The sequence below is a fragment of the Thunnus albacares genome, chromosome 3, assembly GCF_914725855.1.
Source record: "Thunnus albacares chromosome 3, fThuAlb1.1, whole genome shotgun sequence".
Taxonomy (NCBI): domain Eukaryota; kingdom Metazoa; phylum Chordata; class Actinopteri; order Scombriformes; family Scombridae; genus Thunnus; species Thunnus albacares.
In genome coordinates this window covers 3,634,565-3,659,707 of record NC_058108.1, presented here as the reverse complement: position 1 = coordinate 3,659,707, position 25,143 = coordinate 3,634,565, and the positions used below count along the sequence as shown (strand labels likewise).

Genomic DNA, 25,143 nt, shown 5'->3' with positions numbered 1-25,143 from the left:
ACGGTGATGGAGAGAAAAATAAAAGCTTATATTGTGGCTGCGTCTGTTGGTTTGTTAGAATTAATGGTAACAACAAACCTCACATGTGGCACAAAGTAAAACCTGAATTTCTGAAATGAGTGAGGAGGTGTGTGTGTGTGTGAGTGACTGTTTGCTAGCACCTGTCGTCTGTGCGGGCGTGTAGAGTGCGTAGGATACCATCGCAGGGTGTGAATGTGTTTAGGTTTACTTTGTGTATATTCATTGTGAATAATAATTGCATTGGTGTGTTTGTGTTTGAGTAACAAACTGCCATGCTATGCCATTCCTCTTGGAATATTTGAACATCAAAGTCACAAGTATATTTAATTGAATGAATGAATTGTTCCTTCTTCCTCCTCCTCCTCCTCCTCCTCTTGGCATCGCTACCTGATGTCTTATCTGCTGTCATCACGATCCTCTACACACAGACCGCTGTCACGTAGAAATGTGCTCTGCCTGAAGATATCGGCGCCTCGATGAAGTTCAGATAAAAGCTCATCTTCCGGAAGAAACCAAATTTAAAACATATTTACATTTTTGTTAAATAGTTCATTCCTCTCATATCTCTTTATTTTACTACTGTGAGATGAAAAGATGTGAAAGTGAATAATTTGAGAGGAAAACTTGTTTATTTATTTGTTGATAGGTTTATGTCATTGTTAGGCAGATTGTACAGTACTGTACTCGCTCGGTACTCAAAAGAAACACAAAGCTTTGTAACAGACAATCCATGCTGTGTTTGTCTGCAGCGTGTGGTTCAGTTTTAGACACCGACACACCCTGGATGTGGATTAGCTGTTAGGAATTTGGAGACACACAGATCATTTCCTGTCACATTTATGTTGCCCTGTTGACCATTCAAAATGAACCTCAGGATGTTTCTGATTCCTTGTAAAGCTGTCATGTTTGACCTCCGTTGACCTTCAACTCTGCAGTCTTACGTCTAGATTTACATCTGTTTAGCTGTGTGTTTCTACTTTCTCATGTTCTTCTGAGTAACTTTGTTTCTTTTGGGAACAATTTATTAAGTTCAGCCTTTTTAGCTGTGGCTGTAGCTACAGACTGGCTTCTGTCAGGTATCTCAACAAATATGCTTGGATGGATTGACATGAATTTTGTACAGACATTAATTTTCCCAAGATGATGAAGTACTCTGGTGATCCCCTTATCCTCTAGTGCCATCAAGTCAAAATTTCACTGTTTTCCATCATTTTGGTTTATGAACAAATATCTAAATTCATATTGGCCTCAGTTGTACTTTGTTTAGCACAGATTGGCAAATGTTAGCAAGCTAACACACTAAACTAAGATGGTGAACATAGTAACACTACACCTGCTTAGCATCAGCATGTTAGCATGCTGACCACGATGCTGATGTTAGCATTTAGCTCAAAGCACAGCTATGTTGAGCATGTACAGCCTCACGCAGCCACGAGCATAACTGTAAACTTGTTCTCCTCCCTTTATTCCTGATCGTAGCCAGACTCTGATGTCTGACAGTATCTTCAGGAGCAGCTGCTTTGCTCAGTGTCTTATTTTAACAGACGTGACTAAAGCATTTGAAAGCACCTCTCCTGCCATGATTCATTCAGGAATGTTAGTCTTGTTTTGTTAATCTTGTTGAAATTTGAACTTTAAGGTTAAAAAGTGGAAGAATCACAAATCACATAAAAGCTTTGACCACAAAGAGATTTAGTGCCTTAAAACTAAATCATTTTAACGCTGCGACTGAGTGTTGGTGCTTGACCTTAGAAACCGTAATTGACAAAACAATCTCAGCACAAGGTCCATTTAGTAGCTGTTCTGGAGCTTTCAATCATATGACAAGATCTTCTCAGCAGGTGGAGTTTGCTGTGTTGTCAGGGAATTGTAGGTTTTAGTTTTTCTGACCAATTTCTGTTCATCTTCTGTTCTGACCCATGTTCATTCTTGGAAGCAGCAGCTGACAAAATGATGCCACCAGGTCCTTATTGATATTTATCTTGAAAAACTTTTGATTTTAAGTTTCCTTTAAGTGTTTGACATTTAAAAATGCCACATACATTATTAAAACAGGATCAACAGTAGCTTTAACCTGAGTTTTGCCCGGAATATTTGATCAGGAAAAGTATTTGAAGGACAAAAATGTTCAGTGTCTTTGATAAATTTTGGAATTTAAGGTCAAGATATTATAACAGGCTGTTGGGTGTTGTGTTTTGGGAGCTGAAACCACAGTATGTCTCCAGTCAACAAAAAGACCATCTGTTTTTCCTGACAAGTGGACGCACCCAGAGAGATACTGAATGACTGGACTGATCAAAAATGCTTGCTCTCTGTGCTGTTCCCCACTCTGCTGCAAGGAAAGCTGTCCAGCTGCATTCCTCGCCATGATTCCCTTTTGTTGCTACGCTGCAGAGAGACGCCCTGATCCTGACCGACTCGCATGTTTGTAGATGTTATGGGACTTTTCCATATATCAATAAAACCACGACATGTTCCACCATATGAAGCCATTATGTAATAGACTTCCTATCTGTCCCTCAGGCTGTCAGACACTTTTCCATTATTGACTGTATACACTGTGTGTCTGTATTTGTAGCACAGAGCTTATCTGAGCCTCGACTGACTGTTAACACAACGTAGCTTCAGGGTGAAAATGGGTGTGAACAGGAAAGTTAAAAGCTCTCTTCAATTTTAGTCTTACATTTAGTTTAACAATATAATGTTATTAGTCTAAATATGACATCTCAATCTAATATTTGCACATCTGTGATTTTTGATCTAACATGGTGCATTACATTAAAGCAACTTGTGTTATTATTATTATTACAATTATAATTATTATCATTATAAATTGCACGCTGCATATAATGTTTATACTATAATTTGCATGTTCCTGGTCAATATTTTGTATATTTCATTTCTTTCTCTTCAATTTAATATTTAAACCTGTAACAGTTCTTCTCACTTAGAATATATTTGACATATTTTTATGGCAAATTTATTTCTTTTGTTTTTATATTATTTAGGATTACTTGATTTTATGTATATTTTGACTGTTATGCACCACAACACCGAGGAAAATTCCTTGTATGTGCAAACTTACTTTGCAATTAACCTTCTTTTTTTTCTGAAGTAAAAACAATATTTATTTAAAAAATCAATTACATGAGCACATTAGAGGATTAGTTAGGCAGGTCTTATTTCTTCTGCAGGAAAGAAAACTAATTACATCACTCGTCATTGATTTCTTTTATTCACGTCAATCACAAAACAGTCTGACTGAAACACTCACAGATATTACTGAAAAGATCAGCAAGTCAAATTCAGTTTATTCTTGTTTCCAGTACTAAAAACCAGTCATCCCCAGTTCAGAGTTAGTACAAGACAACACTTATCTAACCTGTGGTCTGGTGTCATGATTATTAGCTTTTAATTAAACTGAGGATGTTAAAAATCTCAGCAAGGCCTTATAAAAAAAGATGTCCAACAGAAAATCTTAATATGGGAAGGAAACTGGACAATCAATAAATGAGATATGGGTAGTTGATGTGTTCATTAGTGAGCTGTAAGGGTGCTGGTGGTGTTTTTTTTTTTCTTTGGACAGAGCCAGGCTAACTGTTCACCCTTATTTCCACTCTTCATGCTAGGCTAAGCTAACTGACTGGGGGTAGCCGTCAAGTCTGTCTTAAAACAACAGTCAGGAGCCCAAATAAACACTGAAATAGGTTTTTCTTGCTATAATCTTTCCTCCTGTTCTTACTGACCATTAGAAGATCCCTTCATAATGCACCCACAATGTAAGTGATGGGGAACAAAATCCACAGTCCTCCTCCTGTGCAAAAATGTATTTAAAAGTTTATCTGAAGCTAATATGAAGCTTCAGCATCCAAATGAGTCAAATCAAGTAGATATCTTTCATCGTTACAGTCTTTTTAGTGCTAAAGTTCCTCTTTTTGTTGCTATTCTTCCACCGCAGCTCAACAGGGAAACACAAAGAGGGAATTTGATGCTAAAAAGACTCTAAATGTGGCAGATATCCACTTGATATCTGACTGATGAAGCCTCATATAAGCTTCAGATGAGCTTTTAAATGCATTTTTGCACAAAATAAAAAAAAATGATATTCTCATCTAACTAGCTCTTAAATCTAAAGTGACCAAGTGTATTTCTCAAAATGTTTGTTTATGTCTGTGCACAATGTGACCTAGAGCCTGCTTTACCATTAAAATCACTTAGTGATAAATTAAAGTTTATTAAAGATGGTCTAGGCTGAAATAAGTGCAGTTATGCTGCTAGCGTCCACACTGTTGGAGGAAATTTTACACAGAAATTCATCTGAACTGTAAATATCCTGTGCTCATGTGGCTGAAAGTCTATTTTTTGATTGTTATGTTTTTATCTTATTTGTAATTTTTTGACCTGCAGTACAATACATTGCTCACAAACTAGCTTGTTAGAGGGGAAATACTCTATAATCTCCATGGTGGGGGTAGAGAGTGGTTTTGCATTTGATGCTGGTCTCCTAAAACTGAAATAATGAGAATTATAATCTAATTTAAATTGATATTCATCACACTTAATAGCCATGTTTGAACCAATGCATTGCTTTTTAACATGATCTCTCCCATCTGCATTCATTGGTGTTTTGTTCACCAGATCCACTTTGTACAGCAAGAAGTGTTTTTGTTCATAACTCCCTGCAGGAATTTCTTGTCCCTCCAAACCCTTTAATTATTCTTTAATGGTAATTAAAGGGCCCCTCGTCCCTGTGAGAGATTTGAGAATGTGTCAGGGGCCCCTGATAAGAAAGGAAGGGCAGGACCGACACTGGGAGGAAGAGAGAGTGCAAGAAACAGGTCGGTCCGGTCTTCCTCTGCAAGGTGGATGTCTGGGCGGTGACACACCTGTTAACCTGTCTGGGAGGAGCCGCCAGTGTTAAACACTGTGCTGACGTGAGTGTGTGTGTGTGTGTGTGTGTGAGTGTGTTTAGAGTTTGTGAGGAACCAAAGGGAGAGGAAAGACAGAGTGGGTGCCACAGGGTGAGGAAGACAGCGACGAAGAAGGAGTAAGAGAGAATATAACCATGTCCTCCATATTTAAGAAAAAGGAAAATAAGGATGGTACGCTCAAGGTCTCGGGCAAGCTCAACAAGTAAGTTTTTCCCAGAGGACTTTATGAGTGCATGTATGAATGTATGTACGTGTGTGGTGATACTGTATCTCGGTCATGTTCCCCTTCCTCTTGTTCCCAAGCCGAGAACTGTGTCATGTTCCCTGTGCGTGCCGTTGTCCTCTTTCTCTGTGTGTGTGTGTTGTGGTTTGTTATATGATGGTTTGGTTGAAAGAGATTTAAATAAGAGTTTGCACAGTAAATACATCACTGATTTTAAGTGCTGACTTAAGTCGAAGTTAATCCTCTGGCATGATGAAAGCTTATTAGCCTGTTAACAGAGCCTGAGGTCAGGTTTATGTTGTAAACATGAGGTGGGAGACAGTGCTTTAAGATAACAGGTGGAACTGAAAGTCATAGAAAGTCAAAGAAGTGTCCTTGTATGTAATAACAGTCATGCTGTCATTTTATATTCACATGAAGTAAAAAATATGTTTCTTTTCTATTTTACGAAAAAGAAATCTCATCAGTTTCCTTTTCCTGTTGGGCGTAACACACCCAAACCCCTGAAATGTGACTTCATGGGTCAGTATTCTCCAAAACTAAACCAAGATCTAGACTTGTGACGTCTAGCAAAACATTGTTATTGGTGATCATATTTCAATGAGAAAAAAAAACACTTTCCTCTAAGGACTGTGTGCATGATTTGAGTATCAGAGGATAATATTCCTCCAAGCTGTTCTGTGTCCTGTCAGACTTGGCTGCTGTTTAAAATATGTAGAAATATGTGACACCAATATTAAAAAATGATGCCTGAAAAACAAATCTATCAAAAAATAGGACTTATATTTGCAGGTGGTGGTGGTGAAGATGGTAAGACTGACGTGTTTGACAAATCTTGGTTTGATGTGAAATGTCTCTGGCCTTGTTTATTCATAGAGAGATGTTCAAGAAGTTTATTTAGTGTGTGTGTGCCCGAAGTAAACACAAATGACAGCCAACACAGAGAACCTGGAGATATATTCAGCTGCCAAACATGATTGATACAGTAGTGACATGGTTTCACAGGCAGATGGTGACCAGCCTGTGGTTTCACCTTGCCCCCTGGTCTGGACGTGTTGTCTGTCTGCTGAGGTGTGATGAGGGCTGGGCAGTCAGTACTGCTCAGCTGGTTTCTTTCTCTCATGTGGGCGTTGGTTCCCAACTTTACATCGCAGCTTGAATAGGATGCTTTGCTTGGTTCAGTTAGCCGTTAAGAACCATAAGTAACTAGATTAGATGAATAAAGACAGTATAGCAGGGCTGCAACTAACGACTTTTCCCATTATAGCTCATATAAAATGTTACAAAATGGTGAAAAAGCCTCAGTAGGATTTCTCAGGGCCTAATGCGACGGTCCAGCCTTTCAAAACCCAGAAATATTCTATTGTTATGTAATTTACAGTAAAACAGAGAAAAGCGTCACATTTCAAGAACTGGAACCATTAATCGATCATCAAATTTGATTACAATTAATTTTCTATTGATCTATTAATTGATTAATTCACTTATGTAAGGTGACAGATGAAGCTGAGTGGGGCACAACTTACTGTAAAATATAAAGAAACTTTAAAAGCTTCATTTTAAATTAGAAATCACATTGACAGGTAAAATGCCTTCACCTGTGTGTTCGTGCGTGTGTGTGTGTGTGTGCGGGTGTGCATGCGGGTGCTGGTCTGTGTATGAAGGCAGATGATGTGATGTCCATTAGCGCTGATGTCTGAGGATCCCACAGGTGACCGACTCGTTCTGCTGGTGGTGTCTGTCAGTTACATCACAGCTCATTAGCGACACAGCGTTTTAATTACGACACATGAGTCTGATGACGGTACGCTGCAGAAACCCGTCAGCATTCAAGGTCCATTTCTTTGTTCACTTACTGAATTGTCAGAGGGCAGATTTGAGTTTTAGCTTTATTTTTGATATTTACAATGAATCAAATTCCTCTTATAAGGAGTTGAACTCTGATTTCAGCTGCTGTCGAGCTTCTAGGCCAAAAAAATCAACTGTGAGCTGGAAGGAAATTTGAGAGCTAATCAGGGAGTGTTTGGAGTTCAAGCTTTATGATCATGCAACTAAAAATGCAGACAAGCCCTACTAAATTATGTGGGTTATCCAGTTATCCCACTTTCAAGTGAAATCAGGCCTAGCTGCTGGCAGTTTAGCCATCCTGCTATGTTCATTCATATAAATAAAAACAAACGCTCAATAAGTCGTTTCCTTCTGTCATTCAAAGTTGCCATTAAGTTAACATGCAGTTGTCACATACATGAAATAGTCAAAATGTTTTCATTGTTGACAGAAGGACTCACGTTAAAGGGTTCTACTGTATCCTTCGAGGAAAGCTTGTCGTACTGTCGACAGTAGAAGAGCTCAAACTCTCTACAGATCACCTGAAGGCCTCACAAACGCTCAGCGGAAACACACATCACTGCTACGTGAAAAAAAAACACAGATTCATGCTTGATGAAGATACATGTGACCTGTCAATCAGCTCCTCGTCCGCTAATATTGAAGAAAAGCCACCTGACGATCCAGACGTCGCTTCTTCCATTCTTCCTCAACAAGCTCCCAACCACTGTCTTCAGTTACAATAAGATGTAATTTAATAAAGTCAAAGTTGTATCACAATTCATATCTCAAGCAGAAGATATACAGTATATATTGTTATATATATACATATACTGTATATTTAAGGAGGTGTAAGGAGAAGAAGGCAGATTCTAGTTTATTGACAGATTGGTTTTTATTTTAGTGTCTTTTCGAGGTTTTTTTTGTTTAGTTCAATTGGTTTATTGACAACAATCTAATATATTTATTAAAAAAAAATACAACATATCACACTTTGACAGGGATAGATCAATAAAATCTTGAACCTGGTGTTTACACAATCTGCCCACCTTTATTAGGACGGAGAAAATGAAAGCAAAAAAAAACTAGAACTTATGAACAAACAATTATTGTTTTTTTTTTTCTGAAAGAAGACAAGGTAACAAATATCAAAGACACCCAAAAAAGAAATTTCACCTCCCGAGCACCAACAATGACTGAATTTGCTGTTTCAAGTTATAACCATGAGTGTAATTATTAGTGTATTAGTAAGGAAACTTAAGAAATAATGCCCCATGCATGTGTGTGTGTGTGTGTGTGTGTGTGTGTGTGTGTGTGTGTGTGTGTGTGTGTACAGCACGTAACAGTCTCTCCTGCTGACTGAGCAGGAATAGGGAGGCCATTGTCACAACTGCTGCAGAACCAGATCAGCTCACAGCTCAGTGAGTCAGTGCCGCCGAGGAGCACATCTCTGCATTCCTCTGTCACCTTTATCATTAAAGAGCTGCGTGAAGATGCATTCAGGCCGTCGTAAATCTTTCTTATAGGATATTTACTTGTTTTCTCCACAGGCAGACATGAGCTGCCACTGTGAGGAAACTTTGGTATGTGACTCAGTTAACCAGCGAGGCGCTCAATGGTTTGCCAACATTCTTTAGTTCAGTGTTACACATCAGTGTTATTTCAGAGGTTTAACTCCATGAATGAAGTAAATTGTGGTAAAAACTCTCAATGAGAAGAGCTTATTGTGTTGGATGTCTTGCTGATAATTCAGTGGGGCAATTGTTTTGTGATGTCATACTGAGTTTTAGGGTATTACAGAGTGTAATTTACCAGCCCCTGATGTTAAAGGGTAATTTGCAGGTGAGTCATTGTGTGGAAAAAGATTTTTAAAATATATATCCAATATATATACAACAGTGACATCTGGGCATGTTTTGTAAGTTTTTATATCCACAAAACTGAGAAATTGAATGTTTTCTATGAAACAGTATAAATTCAGTTCAACCTGCAAGTTGCAGCTTTTGTAGAAAACTTAATTTACTGTATGTGAACACAGCTCTGGTGAGTGCGTAGTTTCCACATTACCACAAACTTCACAATAATCCAAAGTTTGCAAAGCTGTCTAGGACTGTCCCTTGTTTGCGTAATTGTTTGATATCATTTACATCCAACGTATTTGATCACTAACTCTGCATTTTTCGTCTGCACAAAGCACACAAACAAACCCGCTCGTCATCCTGTGTTATCTTCATTCAAATCTTTAACTCCCAAATCTTTTGATTTTTGACTCCAAACCACAAACTGACCTTCCTTTCAGTTTTATGGGTGCAGCTCATGCCACAGGGCCAGCCACTAAAATCTCCTCCTCCTTTTGTGTGTCCGAGGCGTCACTTTACCTTTTCTCTGTGACACAGCGACAGTGAGAGAGGGCGTGACAGTCACAATCAGAGACTGAGGAATGATTAGCATTCAAAGAACGGTTCGGGTGTGGCATGGATGGTGAAACGATGTGTCTTCACACTGACCCTACATCATCCCAACGCCCCTTTGAGACAGCGCGTGATTATTTGTGAAGTTATGTGTTTGATCTTGATAAACAGACATCAGTTAAAACATCGATAAAAGAGCACAAAGAACAAATTAAAACTGTCTCAGTGCAGATTTCTGAAAGTGGAGATGCTCTTAAAAGACATATTTCCTTTCAACTTCATCATCTTACAACATGTTTGAGCTCTTTAGTTCATATAAAAAGCTGTTGATGCAAAGTTCGATCCTTTTTTGTTTATATATCTGAATTAATCAAAAATACATCTTGAAAATTTAACTTTTTTCAACAAGAAATACATCAAATTAAGGAAACCCACAGTTTACTCTCAAATGTATTGTGACAATCAAAGTTTACACTTTCAAAACTTTGTAAAGCTTTTTCAAGAAAATGTCTTGGTCTCTTTTGTGGTCCATATTTAAATCATGATCAATTAGATAATCATCATCATTGAGAGTCAATCAAACCTACACAGACAAATAAAAGTCAGATTGAAAGGAAATCTGAGCCACCTCTGCTGGTGAGTGACGGTGCTCAGATAGAGAGGAGTTGGGGTTGTAAGAGGATTGTGGAACATGAGATGGGAAGACTGAACTGATCTTTGATCATACATTATTTGATCAGTGCTTGTGGTTTAATCTGTGACTCTCTTCCTCACCCTGCAGGAGCCAAGCCAGCAGCTTGGCCTTGCTGATCGCCCAGATGCAAAAGAATGCCGACCAGGTGGAGAAAGACATCCTCCGGGCGGAGGAGCTGCTGGCTGTGGTGAGAACACTGTAGTGCACTCATGTCCTTTCATCACTTTCACTGTCACCGCTCTCTGAAAAAGATCATCCTAACTGTTGTCTGCTTCCACCAGGATGCTGAAAATGACAAGAAAGAGCTCCCCTTCGAGCATCAGACTCCAGTCTCAGTCAAGCTGGGCGAGGCTGAGGGCCTGCTGAAGGATCTTTTCCTGGATGTCGACAAAGCCAAGAAGCTCAAACACCCGCAGGCCAGAGAGATAGAGAGCGAGTGAGTTTACTGTACAGCTGTGAACCCTCCTCACACCTCTTTGGAGGTTTAAGACACTCTAGAGTCTCTATCATCAAGTCTCCACCTCAACACCAATGTTAATAGTCATGGAGACTGAAAGTGTTCAATATTAAATAAATACATATATAAGATATTTTCACATTCTTTGCCAATCAAGACAAGAAAAAGTCAGTTTTGTGATTGGATTTTTTCAGTCTGAATGAGCAAACATATAAAAACAGACTTTGGAAAAAGGATAAAACTGCTGGACTATATATTAACCAAAGTTCTTCCTTCTCTGGTGACTCCAGTGTCATCCACCTCCACGAGCGCTGGCTGAAGGATTGCGCCTTCTACCGAGACATCTATGAGCAGATTGACGACGTGTCGCTGATGCCCAGAATCGACTGGGGGCCTGTTTTCAACCAGAAACAAGTAAGTATCACTGAACTGTCTGAACATTTGGGCAAATCTGCTAAGAAACTCTCTGAATGTGCAGGTTTGGTGTTATTCTTTGACCTTAAATAAATGTTCCTTCAATGTTATTAACATGGACACTGTAGTTTGTTTTAAGTCAATCCCACATACGCCATGCTGTCGCCATAAATACTAAAATGTGTAATCATCCACAACGGAAAATAGTTCCAACAAATACACTATTTACTCCTGTTTGATTAATGTTTGCTAAAGACTCCAGTGCCCAGCTGTTTAAGGAAATTATTCAGCCTTTTTAAAAAATGAAACAATATATTTGCGACCTCTTTAAAGTCTTCTGTAAAAACAGTTATACTTGAGGCTGACAGCCACAGACAAGGTAGGGAAGTCTGAAGGTAATCAGAAAGAGACGTTGGTTGGTTTTGGTCTTTTACGGGTTTGCAAAAGCAGAAAATACAGAAAAACAACTTTATCTTTTAAACTAGTTACACAATAATGCATCAGCTTTACAGACTTTCATGACTCTAATAAAAACATTAACCAGCGTTAACAAGACAAGTAATAAAAGAGTGACCTGTAAAGACTTGCCCTGTGGTGGTTATCTGTCTCTACAAACATTAACGGTGTTCCTCTGATGTCTCTGCTTTCAGAAAGAGGTGGGCACCGAGGAGTACGGCCCCACCATGGCAGACCTGGAGAAGCAGATCGCCGCTCACAACATCCTGCACAAAGAGATCGAGGCGTACAGCCCGCAGCTCTGCGTCAGCTCTGCTGGCAGCAAGGTGAACTCACACTGCATCATGTTTACATGAAAACACATCCACATGTCATTCTGGGTGTCTCAGAGGGTTGGCGCTCACCACAGCAGCTGACTGAAAGTTTTAATGTCTTCTTTAATCTGAATGAAATACTGTTTCTAGCAGCTTATAAGATTTATCTATGTACATTTTGGTAACTTGTCTTCTAGGAGAAATATACAGCCCTCAAGAAACAGTACAACAATCTACTGGTGAGTTCAGTTGTTCGTGTGTAATAGCAAAATATTCATAGCATAGTTTATTTTTGAGTATTGTGATACGAAGGTTTGACTATAAAGAAAATGAGTGAACATTTATTGGGAGATCTTTGGAGAAATATCTCGGCAATTACCCTTTAAAATCACATTAATGAATCAATATTTACTTTTTGACCTTGATCAGTAACCGACATGCTATAGTATGCACCTATTTATTTTATATTATAAGTCAAAGTATTTCCCTATGTTTATATATCAGGATTAATTCTGGTAACTGTGTCTATTAATAATATGAATAAATATAAGTTTAAATTTAAAAAAAAACAGATTTGGGGCTGTTCTTCCTCTTCTCCCTAACTGATACCAACCCAGATGCTCTGCAAATGCTGTTTCATAAGTGTCTCTGAGTTCTCACTTTCTCAACTTCTCAGGTTTTTACTCAGTTTTATTTATTTTTTCTCCTCAGGACAACTCCAAGTGGCGTCGCCACTACCTGAGCAGCCTGTACGAATACATGCAGGGCTGCAACAAAGAAGTGGCCTTCCTAGAAGAAGAGCAGGAGAAGATCAGAACGCAGGACTGGAGTGACCGTATGGTGGATCCACCTGATGTTCGCAGGCAGTATGAGGTCAGTTGTTAAGTTACCACTCCTGGCACCTTATAAGTCTCAATTATGAGATAATGTTACTTGTCCAGAATGATTTCAATTGAGACGTTTGTTCTGTACTGGGATGACTAATAATATAAATAACTGTCTTTGATTTGATCTCAATCAGAACTTCAAGAACAACAGTCTGCTGTTACATGAGAGCGAAGTGAACAAACTCCAGGATGAAGGAGACAGACTTGTTGAACTGAAGCACCCTGCCACCGCCACAATACAGGTACAAAAGTAAAGCTGAAATGTCTGTAACTAACCCGAAGTTTTTCAACAACTTAACCAACATAACCGACTTTTTAAAGATTTATTTTGAAAGTCATATTTTAATATGTTATCCCAAGCCAGCGTAAATGAACTCATATCATTATATTTCCAGGCTCAGAGAGATCTCGTACGAAACGAATGGCAGAAATTCCTCAATCTCTGCATTTGTCAAGAGACGCACCTGGACAACGTAGAGGAATTCAAAAAGGTAATTATGGGACAGAATATGACACACTCACACACATTGTGTCTCTTTGTTGTGCACTGAATACATCTCCCTGTAATGTAACACATTCAGGTTTCATACAAACATTTAAAAACCTCTTTTTCTGCCATTTGTTCCAGTATCAAATGGACACAGAGCAACTGTCAGAGACACTGACCAAACTCAACAACAACCTGGACCCCAAATCTACCAACAAGAAGAGCAACTCAGAGACGCTGCTGCAGCTCGAGGTACTTTGGAGCTTTTACAGACATTAATTACAAAGACAGAATCAAATACTGCAAGTCAATACACACGAGAAAGAAGACTGAGATGTTGAATATTTAAATGTTGAGAAAAGAAATGAAAGCACCCATGTAGCACCTATTTATCTCATTGTAAATCTCATTTAAAAAATATTATTACTTTTTGTTCTAAGAAATTAAGCTCAGTGAATTGCTCCCACAGTTAACACAAACACAACATTCATCTGGTATCTCAAGTTGAAATACAGAGAAAATTGATACATTATATTGGATATTGCACTTAGTTCTGAGTGTTTGGGACATTACAGCCATAAAAAGGCATCAAACTGCTGCTGTCTATCTCGGAGTGAACTTATAAAATTAGGATTTGTTGTCTAAAATGTCTCTCTCTCTTTTCCTCTGTTTCCCACCAGGCGGAGGAGAAAACTGTGCAGAACAGCGAGCAGCTGCTGGCAGACCTGAGGAGACGCAGCACCAGCATCGCCCCTCTGAAGCTACGCCGCACTGCCCCCAACAGACCCATCACAGTGGAGTCCCTGTGTGACTGGGAGTCCGACAAGGTGGAGCATCTCAACCTTAAATTGTTGTCAGGTGTTCATAGAACAAATAAAAGGCGAAGACTGTCAAATATATCTAACTGAGAGGTTTCAGTTCAATTGTTTATACACACTGATGTTTCTTCTTTAAACTTTTAGGCATGTGTAGAATGATTTTATTATCTCATTTATTTATTATAATCAAGGCGTCTCTGTCGAGAGGGGAGAAGTTCACCTTGAAATCTAACTCAGACTCTGAGAACTGGGACGTTATTTCCACCGATGGGGCAACTAAAACCTTCCCAGGAGTTTGTTTCCAGATCCCACCGCCTGATCCAGAGGCCATTGACAAAGTGGACCTGTAAGTAGCACAAGGCTGTATTATTATGCAGCTACAATTAACAATGCAAGAATATGTCAGTAACACTGTTCCTATTCATTAGTTTGGGTGGTGAACTGGCAGACATCAAGACGAAGAGAGCTGCTCTGGCAGCGTCCCTGAAGAATCACAAATCAGAAGTGTCCAGACCCCAGCAATCAGGTGGTTGTCAATCTATAAACTGAACCTTAAAATATCCTAAATCAGGATAATTAATTACCGCCATTTGCATAAATAGTTTTAATGCCACAATCAGATCAGTCAATCAACTTCCTGTTTCTGCAAACAGCTCCAGTGTCTTCTGCCCCACCGGACCCCAAAGTGGCAGCGGTGGCTCAGGAGTTGGACAAGCTGGACAATGACCTGGTCGATGCTGAGGAGGCCATGCTGAACCGCCTGAGGGCCCCACTGAGCCGCACGGACCCCACCGGAGATCTGGCCAAAAGGCTGAAGGAGCAGGAGGTCAGACAAATAAACTCACTGTCAGAGATCAACACTGACAACAGTTTGACTGTTAGTTTGAGCTAAGGTTGTTCTTGTTAGCATGTTTTCTGCATACGTTCTCCGTCAGCTACCAGCCAAGATGAAAACAGGAAAAATATACATACATACATTAGGTCTGCAACTAACAATTACATTCATTACCAATTAGTCTGACTATTATTATCTCCATTGACTGGAGAATCAATAGTTTAGTCTATAAAATCTGCATCTTGCTTGAAAAGTGGCTCAAATGATTATCTGATTAACAAAACAGTTACTGTTAATCATACTGTACATAGATACTGTACTGTACAATATTTCATTGTCATAGAAGTGTGTTTTTAGCGAATTTACTGAAGGGAGGTAATGATGTTGTAGGAACTTTGATCTCAGTGTAATAAAAGCTTATGAAACACAATTTCATCATCAGGTGTCTCTATTTACAGTTTACAGTGTTTATGTTTGATCAGAGAGGAACGTTAGATGACCTGATATCTAAAATATCTAAATTTGCTCGTACACAGCAAGCTGCCAAGGAGCTGGAGGCTCTAGAGAAGCAGAAGCTTGCAGCTCAGTCTGACCTGGAGCCCCTGCTGTCCAAAGATCCCAGTGATACCTCCTCTGCATTAGCACTGAAACTCAGCACTGCCAAGAACAAGCATGACAGCATCGCTGCACTCGCTGACCTCTACACCAAGAAGTAAGCATATGTTATGTTCGGCATAGATGTAGTGGCATAGTGGGGGATTTAAATTATTTTTTTTCGTCAAAGAATGCAGTAAAGAACAGCCAAGAAAACGTAACCTGACACGTGTCACGTTTTTCTGTCTGTCTTTTTTAAGCTCTGCTACTGAACTTAATAAACTCAGTTCACTTATCACTACGTTTCTCCATGGTTTTCTGCAGAGCAAATGCGTCTCTCAACCTGGAGGATCAGATAAAGAAGGTGGATGGCCTCGTCTCTGGGTTTGAGGAGAAGTTGATTCAAGACGGTCCGGTCCCTGATGTGCCAAATGCAGTCCAAGCTCGCACTGAGGAGATTCAAGTGAGGAAATCTGCATTTCCACATTCCTTTAAAATCTTATATCAACCACATAAAAACACAGATTTGATATAGATTTTAAGTCGCATGTATCCTGTGCTGTATTCAGTCCCAGCGAAAGTCTGTGGCAGCGGCTGAAGACGACATGAAGAAGCTGAGTAAGGATCTGGAGGCCACAGAGCAGCTGTGCAGCTCTCTGCAGCAGGGCCACCAGGAGTACTGCCCTGACATCCAGCGCCAGAGAACTGAGGTCAAGCAGCTGCAGACTCGCTACGCAAACATTGCCAATCAGCTGAAGGAGAGGTGAGATTCAGATCAGTCGTTTCTGTTTAAATTGAAAGTCAGTAAGTTTGTTCTTTCACAGACATCTTTTACTGAAATTGTTAATTTGTTTGTCATTTAATCCACAAGACTGGTTCCCAACATAGGGGTCGGGACTCCCTGAGGAGTCACAAGATAAACATAATATTATTAAAAGGATATTTTTGCGTAATACATTTATTTTTCTCTAATATTTGCTTTATATTTGTGAAATTCACATAGTATTATATTTAGTATCTTCAGCCCCATAAAAATTATTAAATGAACCGAGTGTTAGTGGTCACATGTGGACATGGCTTTTTTTTTAGGCTGTCACAAACCAAAAAGCTTTGCAACTACTGAACAACAACACTACTTTGTTTGAACTTTTGGCACACACATATTATACATGTTTTATACATTATTATATTTTATACATGGTTTGTGTATGCTTTACTTATGTCAAAAAGGCAATTAAAGGTCCTTAAATTTAAAAATAGGCCAACTTTTGATTACATTATGATTACAAGTACATAAAGAAAGCACTAGTATGCTGATATGATGTGATTTGTAAAGCAACATGGTCATCATGCAACAGTTTAGGCTGATTATACTGTACCTTGGATATATTTCAAGAATAGGAATGAAAGAAAACAAAACTTGAGCTAACCACCACACCTTTGAGATTTTTGTGTCATGATTCAGAGCTTTGAACGTCAATACATTTTCATGTCATATTGATCGATTCTTTCAGGGAAAAAATCTTACAAGAAACTGCAACCAAGAACCAGGAGTTCCAAAACACGTCCAAATCCCTGAATTCCTTCCTGGACAACCTGCCGACAAACCAGATAAACCACAACGATGATCTGTCTCAGGTCACTGCCAAGCAGAGCTCCCAGGAGGTGAGATCGCCTTTTAATTAACAGTGGATGATACTTTATCTCCTATTGGAATCACAGTGATTAACTTCTGTTAAACATTTCACGGCAGAGGGTGATGGATGACCTGAAGCGGAAGGGAGATGATATGGACAGAGTGGTGGACCTGTCTCAAGACCTGCAGAATCTACTCAATGTAAGACGATTCAAGTGGATTATAATACAGTGCTATAAAATATGAGGGAGAGAATGCATTGGTGATTTTGGGCATTAGAAAAAAGACAAGAAAGAATCCCTAATGTTACCACAGAGATGAAATAACTAATTCATGGCTGTTGAATTTTTAAAAAAATTAGAAATATAATCCACAAATGCAAATACAAGCAAACGCTGAATAATTGAATTAATTAACTTGTGCTCAAAACAGAAAACATAACCTAATTCTTCACATCTGTGCAGGAGTATGAGACCAACGTTGATAAATACAACAGTACGCGGGAGGATGCTGGAGCCACTGTTGCAAAGAAACCTAATGTGCTCTCACTTGCTGATGCAGTTCAGAAAGAGGTAACTTTTAAACTTCCATGTTTCAACATAAGGACATTACATTTGTTAAAGGATCAAGGTGGCTAATGGTTTTCTGTGTCTCCTTTTTTACAGGAAAAAGATCTGGTCAACCGTTATGCTGAAGCAACAGCTGAAAACACCCAGCGCCAAAAGCAGATGAACTTGGCTAAGAATCTCATTTTACAAGTAAGGGAGCCAGAAAATAAAAATAACATATGACTTCTTCACTATCACAAAATGTTCACAGTAAAACTAATGTCATAAAACAAATCATTTGATCACTTACTGACATTCAATTAATCTACGTTTCCCTGCTGCAGAATGAAGAGAAAGTTCAAATGGTGGCACAACAACAGGTGCAGCTTGAAAGCCAGCAGAAGAGTAGTTTTGAGCTAGACAGTCTGTTAAAGGAGCTGGATGATGAGAAGGAGAGGACAACTCATGCCCAAACAGAGCTGAGAACCTTCAAAGACAGGATGATGTCACTAAAGAGTCGCAGAGGGGTGGAGCGCGTTGAGGAAAAAGAAGTCCTGCAGTACTACCGTGACCCAAAACTGGAGAATGATGTGGCTGATCTTCAGAACAAACTGCATGAAGAGGCCCTGAGACGTAACACCACCCAGGCTGAGGTTGAGGTTCTTAACAATAAAATCGCTGTCCTGGAGGACACCCTTAAAAACACTCCACCCAAACTGGTAACCAGGGAGGTGACAGAGTTTGAGAAAGATCCTCAACTAGATGTGGAGGCCGCCAAGCTGAGAGATGAAATAGGGAAGATGAGAGATGAAATCCGAGGTCTAGATGGGCAGCAGATTCAGATGGAGACAGAAGTCTCGATTCTCCAGCAGAAGAAGCAACCCATCAAAGAGAAGGTGGTTAAGAAGGAAGTGGTGAAAGTGGAAAAGGACCCAGAGATGCTGAGAGCAGTGCAAACATTTGAGACGGAAATCTCTGATGAGACCAACAAGAGCAAGCTCCTCAACGACGAAATCTTCCAGACAAGGAGCCAGATTAATGCACTTGAGAGGCTGATTCCTAACATCCAGCCTAAGATTGTCACTAAGGAAGTGAAAAAGATTGAACAAGACCCTGACCTCATCAGTGAATCGAAGAATATTCAAACAAGCATGGAGAATGAGAAGGCTGAAAACAACTCTTTGTCCAAAGACCTGATGGAGCTCCATAGTCGCTACCGAGAAGTTCAAGACTTGAAACCAAAAGTCGAGGTGAAGGAAATAGTTAATGAGATCTACCGGATAGATCCAACCACAGAGGTGGAGATAATGCGTCTAAGGAAAGACATACAAGACTCCAACAAGCAGTGCTCTGATCTGGATAGGGAGATCACCCAGGTCACGTCTGAAGTGAAAGACCTTCGCTCTGAGAAACCAAAGGTGGAGATAAAGGAAGTTCTCCAAGAGGTGGTTAAGGAGGAAAGAAGCCCTGAAAATGAGAGAGAGATTCAAAGGCTAAATGATCAGGTGAACCATTTACACACCGTTTACAACTCCCTCCAAGACCAGGTGAGACTTCTCAGGACAGACAGAGATGAATGGAAGGCTGAAAAGTCCAAGGTAGAGACCCAACTCGTCACCAAAGAAGTCATCAAGTATGAACCTGATCCTCTATTTGAGAAAGAAGCTGACCGCTTGAGAAGAGATGTGCGTGAGGAGGCAAAGCTGCGGCGCACCATCGAAGAGATGGTGTTTGACCTGCAAAACAAATCCATCCTGTTGGAGAGACAGAAACCTGAGGAGAAAGTAGTTGTGCAGGAGGTTGTACGTTTACAGAAGGACCCAAGGCAGATAGTTGAGCATGAGATGCTCAGCAGGAACCTGGATGAAGAAGTAAAGACGCGGCGTCAGCTGGAGCTGGAGTCGCAGCAGATGAGATCAACGGTGGAAGACAAAGAGAGGGTCCTCAGAGAGAGTGATGAGCATCAAAAGAGAGTTCAAGCAGAGTCTGAGGTCAGAGATCTCAAACGGCGCATCACACAGCTGGAAAATGCCCCACCACCTGTTGAGGAAAGTATTGTAGTTGAGGAGGTACTGAAGGTTGAGAGAGACCCAAAACTGGATAGGTTGACAAACAGTGTGCGGTCAGACATGGACAAGGAAACCAACGACATCCTGCGTCTCCAGAGAGATATCCGTAGCACCAATGTCAAGCTTGAGATCCTACAGAGAGAGAAGTCTGGTGAGAAGACGGTGTACAAAGAGGTTGTCCGTGTTGAGAAAGACCAGGCTGTCGAAGCAGAGAGGGATCGCCTGAGGGAACAGGTATCTGAGCATAAATTTGCCAGGCAGGACTTGGAGGATGAAATCAGACGTCTCAATGATAAAATCAACCATCTGACAAGCTCCAAGTCCAGCACTTCAAGAGAGGAGGCTTCCCTTACTTCGAACAGAGATGCCTTACAGAGGGAGAGGGACAACCTCACTCATGAGCTTAAGACACTCGAGGCCAAGAAACATGACATCAGCCTGTCGTTCCAGCAGCAGAGCAAGCTGATGAGTGAGAGGACAGAGATGAGCAGGAAGAAGAGCATTAAGATGGACTCTGACATCCAGCGTTTGGAGAGGGACATCCTGGATGAAAAAGACAACATTCACCAGCGAGACAACACCATCCGAGATCTCCAACTGAACCTGCAGAAAGAGGAGCATGCTGAAACAAGAACCAAAGAGACCAATGTCTCCACCAAAATCACCATTCTGGATCCAGATACAGGCAAAGACATGTCTCCTTATGATGCCTACCTGCAGGGCCTGATTGACCGTCAACAGTACATTCATCTGCAGGAGCTGGAGTGTGACTGGGAGGAGATTACTTCCATGGGACCTGATGGGGAGACATCTGTACTGCAGGATCGCAAGAGTGGCAAGCAGTACCCCATTAAAGATGCCCTGAAGGCAGGCAGGCTTACAGAGCATGAGTTTAAAAAGTACAAACAAGGCAAAATCCCCATCTCAGAGTTTGCCTTGATGGTTGCGGGTGAAAACAAGAAACAGCCCCAGTTCAACTCAATCACCCCAAAGTCCACCACACCAGTGAATTCAGCCCCTCCTAGCCTCTCCACTGCAACAGAAATCTGCCCAATTGCTGGAATAATGGATACAAACACTGACACCTGCTTCACAATACGCAGTGCCGCCATTCGTAAACTGATCGACTCCACCACCGCCCAAAGGCTTCTGGAGGCTCAGGCAGCAACAGGTGGCATCATTGATATCAACACCAAAGAGAGATACACGGTTCACAAGGCAGCACCCAGAGGTCTCATTGAGGACAGTCAACTCCAGAGGCTACTCAATGCACAAAAGGCCTTCACTGGCGTTGAGGACCCCATGACCAAAGAGCGTTTGTCTGTGGGAGAGGCTGTCCAGAAAGGCTGGATGCCAAAGGAAACGGCCATTCGCCACATGGAGGCACAGCACCTGACCGGAGGGCTAGTGAATCCTAACACTGGCTGCAGAGTAAGTATCTTGGATGCCATTGGGTCCAAAATGATCGACAGCACAATGATGAGGGAGCTGCAGGCTGAGACGACCTACATCAAGGATATTGTAGACCCTGTCACAAAGGAGAAGATCAACTACAAACAAGCTCTGGATCGCTGTAAGAAAGACCCAATGTCAGGCTTACCAATGCTGCCAGCCTCCTCCAAAGAGCCCGGTTACACTCCAGCGTACAACTCTCATAGATATGCAAGATTCTAGATATGTTTACAACTTACTTAGAGTTATCTGATTTGTGGAGCAATAAATGGAAAAATGTACTATTACATTTGAGATCATATTGTACAAACATGAAAAAATGCATACATTAATTACAATGTACATTTGGACTCAGGAAAAGTCTCTAATGCAAAGCTTTCTGTCTAGCCAAAATGATTGCTGCTGAGTTGCCTTTGTTTACTTAACATATCTGAATGGGCAATGTTTTTTGATTTTATTTAAAACAGAATATAAATGCAGTTTGTCTGATATTATTGTGTTATTAGGGATATTGGGGCATGGTGCAATGCTATTTACCAAGATTGATTTGATTCTGTATTACTCATGGGCAATCCTTGACACTGTTCACTTTAAACTCAATCTTGTTTGATACTTTATGAACAAACAAATATTAATAAATTTAAATTATAATGGTTTAAGAGCACAGACTCCCTCACTTTCATTGCCGAGCCAGCACACAAGCAGGTTTTCAACTTTTACTTTCAAGAAAGGGTGTGTCCCTCAACTGATATCAAATGACAAATAATGGGCAGTACTCCACCCAGTGTGCATGAACTGGCTGCCAATATAACTCATATAAGCTGTACTCTAAATCTAAGTGTTCACCAGATGAGCTATAATAAATTATGCTTACCATTTAGCTTTTTTCTTGTGAGATATTGGATATTTTCACTTGTTCAGGCCTTTAAAACTCCTCCCAATGAAAATCTGAGGGGAATAATTGACTCTTTAGTTGAGCTCATAATTTATTCCTGCACTAGGGCATCAGTTTTACATTTTAATTATCAATCAATCTACTAATTGGTCTATAAAATATCAGAAAAGAATGAAAAATGGCCATTACAATTTCACAAAATGCAAATTGACATCCTCACACAGAATCTCAGTTTGCTATCATAACAAGGAAAGAAAAGCAGCAAGTCTTCACATTTTAGATCCTGGATCTACAAAATATATTGCATTTTTGCATTAAAAATGACGATAATTAATAAACTATCTAAATTATTGCTTCCAATTGATTTAATAGACTAATCATTTAAGCTCTAGTCCACATTAAAGCCATTCTCTGTCACAAGGAGGAGTTTGCTTTTATTTATATTACACAGGTTTGATCAAGACCCATACATAACATGTCTATTGTTTGGCAAGTTAAAACATTTTTAAAGCATTTTTGAATGATATCAGACCACAAAGTTACATCAAGAATGTTAAGTCCGGTAACTTCAACATCCACATAAAATGGCAGCACTGAAAAGCTGGATCAAATTGAAAGATATTGTTAAAACATGCACCGTTTTCATAAGAAAGTAAGTAAATAATTTTATTTATAGAGCACCTTCACAGAGTGCTTCACAGAGGAGATAAAGCAAAAACATACATACAGACATAAAACACAATAAAAAGAAAAGAATAAATAGGAAATAGAAAAATTACACAAGATTACGATAAGATATATAGTCATATATCTAAGTCATATAAACTGATGGAAGTAAACCTCTGTCTTTCACGCTTTTAACCAAACAGTCTTAAAGTTCATTTGAGCTCATACAACAGCACAGTGCGCCTTAGCAAACAGCTTAAGAGTCAGTTATGTAGCTCTGATTATCCACGAGCACTCTGGGAAACTTTACCAATGAAGTCCCGGATCAGGTTACATCTGCAGCTTGTGCAGCATCACCCTGTTTGCTCTCCCTCTCCCTGAAGAAGCTCCTTTGCTCATTGATGGCTTTCTGTAGAAGAGCAACGTTCACACCGTCAACACAGTTCAGCACGCGGGCACGGACCATCACATCAGCCCCTGTAAGACAAGAAGACACAGGTAAAGGCAGGTGATGCAATAAACATACAGAGTCCTGTATGTATTTAAATAAATGAGTATTATTAAAATAAAATAAAAATAGTTTTAGGTTTATTTTAACTTGATTCTTGAGTCTGATGCAAAAAGGTATGAAGAAAACAAGCAAAGAATATAATGATTAGTATCAGGTCTACCACAAACTAATAACCAGATATCTGATTAACACAGTTTTTTATATGTTTACACTGAATCCTGTAATTGTGAATTACCCTCTATGAATTTAAAGTCCCATAACATTAAAATTTTTATGTGCATGAGCAAAATACAGTCTAAAAAGACAAATGACAGCATTTAAAGATCTGTTTATATACTGGTCATTATAATATAATGTATATCTCATTATATTTTCACTTCTGGTGGTGACAAAGTGTTCAGATTAACAGTCATTTTCCTGTTTGACTGATGTGCGGACCCAAGAGAAAGTGCTATTTTGAAAATCATAACAAATTATTCAACATTCCCGCAGTCATAACAGCTCAGAAAGTCTTCCCTTACCCTCAGTATTTTCTTTCTCACCCAGAACGACGTACTGGGCCCCAATTATTGGGTTAAAAGGCTCCACAAACAAGGTGCTGACGACCACCTGGTGCTCTTTTGAAACATGCTGAGCTGACAGCGTAGCCCTGGACTCCTCAGGCTGATAGCTGATAAGTCTGGAAAAGGTACATTGGTAAGCAGGTTTAAGTCAACCTGGATGAAACAATTACATTCAGTTGGGCCGAAAGATAATTTTTCACATTGGTGAATAATGAAGTTGTATTCTATGTTATTTAATCACAACAACAATAATAACAAGACTAATAATATCAATAACTGATTAGAGTTGCAACGATTAGTTGATTAATCAATTATTCGATCAATAGAAAATTAATTGGTAACTATTTAGATAAGCAATTTCAATTTCTGTAATTGTTTGTCATTTTTTAAGCAAAAATACCAATACCCCTTAGAGTCCCCCTCCACTCAAAAATATATATTTTCTTCTTCTACCTTCAGTTGGATGTTTGAGCTTCATTGTGCAGATTGATGTCTGTGCAGAGTAGAAAGCTGTTTTCACATTCATCTGCTGAAAGTGGAAAATTTGTGCTCAAACCTATGAGCATGATTTGTGACATCACAACTAGTTTGGAGCCAATTCTGGTTCAATATTCAACACACACAAGTGTGATGTGGAAACTTGAAGCATCCAGTGCACAAACACTGAGAATTAACTTTACAGTGACGTAGCTATTAAACTTCTGAAGTGAAATATATTTACATATTCATATATTCTGGAATGTTTAATGAGGGAGAAGGAGTAGATGCCATTTTTAAAGGATTTTAACAAGGTAATTACACTTTTTTTGTGGAAACCCCATATCAGACACACGTTATTGTTCCAAGCAGAGTATTTTATATGTCTTAATACATGTCTGGAGGGGATCTTTAAACTTACATTATCTGTGAGCATAGAGAAACCTTCCCCTCCTAGCAGATGAACTGATAACAGCCTTCTAGTGTCAAACTCTGCACAATGAAGCTCAAACATCCAGCTGAAGGAACAAGAAGAAAAACACATTTTTGACTGGAGGAAGACTTTAAGCTTTAGAAACCTATTGCTACTTCAACCGCTGCTTATAAATCAGAAATGGTCTTGTGTCGAGCAAATCCACTGCAAAACAGAAATGTTGTTTATTTTTCGAGCATCATCACATCTGATGTTTAAAATCTACCTGCCAAAAGTTCTCACTGATTCTCCTTCCTGCACTGCTCCAGACGTCACTTCCCAGGGGAAATGAAAAACTGCAGCTGCGGGAAGCATCGTGGTGAAAAAACAAAAAAACAAATCAAAGAAAAAAGCTTCCAAGAGAAAAATCTTAAACACAATCAGAGTCAGTTGAGTACTGTAAGCAGTAAAACGTGTTGAGAAGAGAAGACAGTTCCTGTGTGTATCCTCACTTCTGGTATAAGTCACATGACCCGTCGGTCTCC

The 25,143-nt window shown here is 39.7% G+C and overlaps 2 protein-coding genes across 2 annotated transcripts; one reads left to right on the top strand and one right to left on the bottom strand.

Moving 5' to 3' along the window:
* The first annotated feature begins 4,974 nt into the window (after positions 1-4,974).
* evpla (envoplakin a) lies at positions 4,975-21,702 on the top strand. The gene is made up of 22 exons (XM_044343941.1): positions 4,975-5,154; positions 10,195-10,294; positions 10,389-10,543; positions 10,855-10,978; positions 11,629-11,760; positions 11,946-11,987; positions 12,460-12,621; positions 12,770-12,877; positions 13,031-13,126; positions 13,264-13,374; positions 13,803-13,949; positions 14,132-14,286; positions 14,369-14,466; positions 14,594-14,766; positions 15,312-15,487; positions 15,694-15,832; positions 15,939-16,132; positions 16,884-17,034; positions 17,123-17,206; positions 17,470-17,577; positions 17,671-17,763; positions 17,898-21,702. Exons 1-22 carry the CDS (start codon positions 5,087-5,089, stop codon positions 21,294-21,296), a joined length of 6,015 nt encoding a protein of 2,004 aa, XP_044199876.1. The 5' UTR covers positions 4,975-5,086; the 3' UTR covers positions 21,297-21,702.
* Positions 21,703-22,367: 665 nt separating this feature from the next.
* On the bottom strand, positions 22,368-25,112 carry ten1 (TEN1 subunit of CST complex). The gene is made up of 3 exons (XM_044345860.1): positions 24,885-25,112; positions 23,668-23,825; positions 22,368-23,112 (listed from the first exon to the last, which is right to left on the bottom strand). The coding sequence occupies exons 1-3, from the start codon at positions 24,971-24,973 to the stop codon at positions 22,961-22,963; spliced, it is 399 nt and encodes a 132-aa protein (XP_044201795.1). The 5' UTR covers positions 24,974-25,112; the 3' UTR covers positions 22,368-22,960.
* Between the last annotated feature and the right edge of the window lie 31 nt (positions 25,113-25,143).